The sequence below is a fragment of the Cherax quadricarinatus genome, chromosome 17 (genome assembly GCF_038502225.1).
Source record: "Cherax quadricarinatus isolate ZL_2023a chromosome 17, ASM3850222v1, whole genome shotgun sequence".
In the NCBI taxonomy this organism is placed as follows: Eukaryota; Metazoa; Arthropoda; class Malacostraca; order Decapoda; family Parastacidae; genus Cherax; species Cherax quadricarinatus.
The window spans coordinates 6,877,768-6,884,424 of NC_091308.1; the positions used below are offsets into that span (position 1 = coordinate 6,877,768).

Here is a 6,657-nt window from a genome sequence, read left to right on the forward strand (position 1 = left end):
CGTTAATCAAGAGTTACTGACCAGTCTCGAGGGTGTTAAGCTCCTGGGTCTCTTGAACATGATCTCCATTTCCTGGACCTACTGAAAGGCTTGAGCTCTAGCTCCTAGGTTTCCTGAGGGAGTTAATTTTCAGCATCCCTTCCCTTGTGTGCACTGCGGTGCGCAGAGCTAAGGTAATGGGGGGAGGGATTCCCTTCTCAGATAGAGCAGCGACTGAAACAGATCTTGTTAGGAAACTGTACGACTTGCTTAACAGACGTAAAAGCCCCACACGGGCCAGTACAGTCAAACTCGTCACAGGATGCGCAATGTATGACTATTAGGCAATGAAAGTAATAATCAGCTGCCGAGCGGTGTATGCGTCAGTGTACCAAGAGTGGTGGGAGGCCCAGCACTGACGAGGTTGTTAGCAACTGAAAGTCACGCGTATCTTTAAGCCAATGTATTCATATTTTACAAAGGTTTTAAGTTGCCCTTGAGTCGATAAAATAACAAGAAAATTTTATTTTGATTATTTGAGCAGCGAGAACGTTTTGGGTATATTTTTTAATGATATAAACACTCACTCTTTGGATTGAAAAATTTCGACGTGTCTTACAAATGTAGGAAACTAAACGTTACTGAGACTTTGTTCTTTACGAGTGTGTTATATTACCTTTGAAAGATACAAAATCTTAATGTGAAAATTTTATATTCTGATTACGAAATACTGAGTTTTTGTTCTCTAAAAAATTAAAATGGAATAATTTTTACAAAGAGTGAAACTACAAAAGAGGATGACCTAAAAAAAAAATGAGAAAATTCCGAGTATGTGGAATTAGTATTTAAATATCCTAGTGTTGTGCAAACAATGTCTGTAAACCAGACAGAAGGCAATGGCGACACGATTAAGTTCACCTATGTCTACATGACCTTCAGTGCGGCAACTCTTGCAGAGTGTCTGTTGGCTGGATATGTAACCTTCCTTAACCGAGACTTGAGGAGGAAGCTCTCTTTCTGGTTCTCCAGCTCTCTTATGGTTAGCATCGGGATATTCTCGTCTCTCTCCTTTGTCTATGCGATAGTCTTAGTCTCGACACCCATATTACTGGATAATGTTCCAGCTAACTGCCAGGTTAAATTAGTGCAGAGGTACTTGAGTGCTGTGTGTTGCCTCAACATAACTTGCTTAGCACTTGACCGATATGTGGCCATATGTTGGCCACTCCGTTACAACAACATACTAACGGAAGCTCGTTGTCGCCAGCTGTGCATTGCCTGCTGGGTGTCACCTATTGTTTGTTTAATGTTGCCCTGCGTGAACATTTTGACAACAATGTGTTCGAAAAAAGGCAAAGATTTAAATTTTCTGGTGGCGTATAGCGTAGTATACAGTATCGGGGCTTTAGCGACTTTCATCTTTTATATCCTGGTGGCTCTTGAGTTTCGGCACGAGTTTCGTGGCCAGCCTCATGACGAAAATAAGGCGACAACTGAAGCACTAGTGCGACGCAAGACGGCTAAGTCGGCTCTCCAAGTCTTCATGTTGTATACAGTCCTCTCCGTACCCCACGTAAGTACTGTGTTTGTGTATGTATGAATGTGTGTGTGTATGTGTATGTGTGTGTGTACTCACCTAGTTGAGGTTGCGGGGGTCGAGTCCGAGCTCCTGTGTGTGTGTGTGTGCGTGTGTGTGTGCGTGCGTGTGTGTGTGTGTGTGTGTGTGTGTGTGTGTGTGTGTGTGTGTGTACTCACCTAGTTGTACTCACCTAGTTGAGGTTGCGGGGGTCGAGTCCGAGCTCCTGGCCCCGCCTCTTCACTGATCGCTACTAGGTCACTCTCCCTGAGCCGTGAGCTTTATCATACCTCTGCTTAAAGCTATGTATGGATCCTGCCTCCACTACATCGCTTCCCAAACTATTCCACTTACTGACTACTCTGTGGCTGAAGAAATACTTCCTAACATCCCTGTGATTCATCTGTGTCTTTAGCTTCCAACTGTGTCCCCTTGTTACTGTGTCCAATCTCTGGAACATCCTGTCTTTGTCCACCTTGTCAATTCCTCTCAGTATTTTGTATGTTGTTATCATGTCCCCCCTATCTCTCCTGTCCTCCAGTGTCGTCAGGTTGATTTCCCTTAACCTCTCCTCGTAGGACATACCTCTTAGCTCTGGGACTAGTCTTGTTGCAAACCTTTGCACTTTCTCTAGTTTCTTTACGTGCTTGGCTAGGTGTGGGTTCCAAACTGGTGCCGCATACTCCAATATGGGCCTAACGTATACGGTGTACAGGGTCCTGAACGATTCCTTATTAAGATGTCGGAATGCTGTTCTGAGGTTTGCTAGGCGCCCATATGCTGCAGCAGTTATTTGGTTGATGTGCGCTTCAGGAGATGTGCCTGGTGTTATACTCACCCCAAAATCTTTTTCCTTGAGTGAGGTTTGTAGTCTCTGACCCCCTAGACTGTACTCCGTCTGCGGCCTTCTTTGCCCTTCCCCAATCTTCATGACTTTGCACTTGGTGGGATTGAACTCCAGGAGCCAATTGCTGGACCAGTTCTGCAGCCTGTCCAGATCCCTTTGTAGTTCTGCCTGGTCTTCGATCGAGTGTATTCTTCTCATCAACTTCACGTCATCTGCAAACAGGGACACCTCAGAGTCTATTCCTTCCGTCATGTCGTTCACAAATACCAGAAACAGCACTGGTCCTAGGACTGACCCCTGCGGGACCCCGCTGGTCACAGGTGCCCACTCTGACACCTCGCCACGTACCATGACTCGCTGCTGTCTTCCTGACAAGTATTCCCTGATCCATTGTAGTGCCTTCCCTGTTATCCCTGCTTGGTCCTCCAGTTTTTGCACCAATCTCTTGTGTGGAACTGTGTCAAACGCCTTCTTGCAGTCCAAGAAAATGCAATCCACCCACCCCTCTCTCTCTTGTCTTACTGCTGTCACCATGTCATAGAACTCCAGTAGGTTTGTGACACAGGATTTCCCGTCCCTGAAACCATGCTGGCTGCTGTTGATGAGATCATTCCTTTCTAGGTGTTCCACCACTCTTCTCCTGATAATCTTCTCCATGATTTTGCATACTATACATGTCAGTGACACTGGTCTGTAGTTTAATGCTTCATGTCTGTCTCCTTTTTTAAAGATTGGGACTACATTTGCTGTCTTCCATGCCTCAGGCAATCTCCCTGTTTCGATAGATGTATTGAATATTGTTGTTAGGGGTACACATAGCGCCTCTGCTCCCTCTCTCAATACCCATGGGGAGATGTTATCTGGCCCCATTGCCTTTGAGGTATCTAGCTCACTCAGAAGCCTCTTCACTTCTTCCTCGGTTGTGTGCACTGTGTCCAGCACTTGGTGGTGTGCCCCACCTCTCCGTCTTTCTGGAGTCCCTTCTGTCTCCTCTGTGAACACTTCTTTGAATCTCTTGTTGAGTTCTTCACATACTTCCCGGTCATTTCCTGTTGTCTCTCCTCCTTCCTTCCTTAGCCTGATTACCTGGTCCTTGACTGTTGTTTTCCTCCTGATGTGGCTGTACAACAGTTTCGGGTCAGATTTGGCTTTCGCTGCTATGTCATTTTCATATTGTCTTTGGGCCTCCCTTCTTATCTGTGCATATTCATTTCTGGCTCTACGACTGTTCTCCTTATTCTCCTGGGTCCTTTGCCTTCTATATTTCTTCCATTCCCTAGCACACTTGGTTTTTGCCTCCCTGCACCTTTGGGTAAACCATGGGCTCATCCTGGCTTTTTCATTACTCCTGTTACCCTTGGGTACAAACCTCTCCTCAGCCTCCTTGCATTTTATTGCTACATATTCCATCATCTCATTAACTGGCTTCCCTGCCAGTTCTCTGTCCCACTGAACCCCGTTCAGGTAGTTCCTCATTCCTGTGTAGTCCCCTTTCTTGTAGTTTGGCTTCATTCGTCCTGGCCTTCCTGCTTCTCCCTCCACTTGTAGCTCTACTGTGTATTCGAAGCTTACAACCACATGGTGTGTGTGTGTGTACTGACCTAATTGTAGTTGCAGGGGTCGAGACTCAGCTCCTGGCCCCGCCTCTTCACTGAGCGCTAATAGGTCTTCTCTCTCCCTGCTCCATGAGCTTTATCATACCTCGTCTTAAAGCTATGTATGGTACCTGCCTCCACTACATCGCTCGCCAGACTGTTCCATTTCCTGACCACTCTATGACTGAAGAACTGCTTCCTAACATCCCTGTGACTCATCTGAATCTTCAACTTCAAAGAGTGACCCCTTGTTTCTGTGTCCCCTCTCTGGAACATCTTGTCTCTGTCCACCTTGTCTATTCCACGAAGTATTTTGTATGTCGTTATCATGTCTCTAATTTCTTAATGTGCTTGACCTGGTGCGGGTTCCAAACTGGTGCTGCATACTCCAATATGGGAATGACGTACACGGTGTACAGTGTCTTGAAAGATTCCTTACTTAGGTATCGGAATGCTAATCTCAGGTTTGCCAGGCGCCCATATGGTGCAGCAGTACTCATCTAATTGTGCTCACCTAATTGTGGTTGCAGGGGTCGAGACTCAGCTCCTGGCCCCGCCTCTTCACTGATCGCTACTGGGTCCTCTCTCTCTCTGCTTCCTGAGCTTTGTCATACCTCTTCTTAAAACTATGTATGGTTCCTGCCTCTACTACTTCACTTGCTAGGCTATTCCACTTGCTGACAACTCTATGACTGAAGAAATACTTCCTAACGTCCCTGTGACTCGTCTGAGTCTTCAGCTTCCAGTTGTGACCCCTTGTCCCTGTGTCCCCTCTCTGGAACATCCTATCTCTGTCCACCTTGTATGTCGTTATCATGTCTCCCCTGACCCTTCTGTCCTCCAGTGTCGTCAGTCCGATTTCCCTTAACCTTTCCTCGTACGACATTCCCTTGAGCTCTGGGACTAGCCTTGTTGCAAACCTTTGTACTTTCTCTAACTTCTTGACGTGCTTGACCAGGTGTGGGTTCCAGACTGGTGCTGCATACTCCAGTATGGGCCTAACATACACAGTGTACAGTGTCTTGAACGATTCCTTATTAAGGTATCGGAACGCTATTCTCAGGTTTGCCAGGTGCCCGTATGCTGCAGCAGTTATTTGGTTGATGTGTGCCTCCGGTGATGTGCTCGGTGTTATGGTCACCCCAAGGTCTTTCTCCCTGAGTGAGGTCTGTAGTCTTTGTCCACCTAGCCTATACTCTGTCTGCGGTCTTCTTTGCCCCTTCCCAATCTTCATGACTTTGCATTTGGCTGGATTGAATTCGAGAAGCCAGTTACTGGACCACATGTCCAGCCTGTCCAGGTCTCTTTGCAGTCCTGCCTCATCCTCGTCCGATTTAATTCTTCTCATCAACTTCACATCATCTGCGAACAGGGACACTTCAGAGTCTATTCCTTCCATCATGTCGTTCACATATATCAAAAATAGCACTGGTCCTAGAACTGACCCCTGTGGGACCCCACTCGTAACAGGCGCCCACTGTGATACCTCTTCACATACCATGACTCGTTGCTTCCTCCCTGTCAGGTATTCCCTTATCCATTGCAGTGCCCTCCCTTTTACATGCGCCTGATCCTCCAGCTTCTGCACTAATCTCTTGTGGTGAACTGTGTCAAAGGCCTTCCTGCAGTCTAGGAAAACGCAATCTACCCACCCCTCTCTCTCGTGTCTTGCTTCTGTTACCTTGTCATAAAACTCCAGGAGGTTTGTGATACAGGATTTGCCTTCCATGAACCCATGCTGGTTTTCATTTATAATCTTGTTCCTTTCCAGGTGTTCGACCACTCTCCTCCTGATAATCTTCTCCATGACTTTGCACACAATACATGTCAGAGACACAGGTCTGTAGTTTAGTGCCTCGTTTCTGTTTCCTTTCTTAAATATGGGGACTACATTAGCTGTCTTCCATTTCTCAGGTAGTTGCCCAGTTTCAAGGGATGTGCTGAAGATTGTGGTTAGAGGCACGCACAGCATCTCTGCTCCTTCTCTAAGGACCCATGGGGAGATGTCCGGTCCCATCGCCTTTGAGGTGTCAAGGTCACTTAAGAGCTTCTTCACCTCCTCCTCAGTTGTTCGTATATCATCCAACACTTGTTGGTATATTCCCTCTTGATGTTCCCTTCTGTGCTGTCTTCCCAGAACCCTTCCTGTCTCTACTGTAAAAACTTCCTTAAATCTCCTGTTCAGCTCCTCACATACCTCCTGATCATTTCTTGTGAGTTCTCCACCTTCTGTCCTTAATCTGATCACCTGGTCTTTGACTGTTGTCTTCCTCCTGATGTGGCTATACAACAGTTTCGGGTCAGTCTTGGTTCTCGATGCTATGTCATTTTCATACTGTCGCTGGGCCTCCCTCCTTACCTGTGCATACTCATTCCTGGCTCTGCAACTGATCTCCCTATTTTCGTGTGTTCTCTGCCTTCTGTACTTTTTCCATTCTCTATTGCACTTCGTTTTTGCCTCCTTACACCGTCGGGTAAACCAGGGGCTCGTTCTGGTCTTCCCGTTGTTACTGTTGCCCTTGGGAATAAACTTTTCCACTGCCTCCTTGCATTTTGTTGTTACATATTCCATCATTTCATTTACTGGCTTTCCTGCCAGTTCTCTGTCCCACTGGACCTCCCGCAGGAAGTTCTTCAACCCTATGTAGTCCCCTCTTTTA

The 6,657-nt window shown here is 46.6% G+C and overlaps 1 protein-coding gene across 1 annotated transcript in view; it reads left to right on the forward strand.

The window, feature by feature from the left end:
• Positions 1–351: 351 nt before the first annotated feature.
• The window catches only part of LOC128686404 (olfactory receptor 6C6), an 18,978-nt gene continuing 12,672 nt past the window's right edge, over positions 352–6,657 (forward strand). The window contains exon 1 of the mRNA XM_053773309.2: positions 352–1,552. Within this exon, the coding sequence (XP_053629284.1) occupies positions 851–1,552 (702 nt within the window). The 5' untranslated portion in view covers positions 352–850. The remainder of the gene's footprint in view (positions 1,553–6,657) is intronic.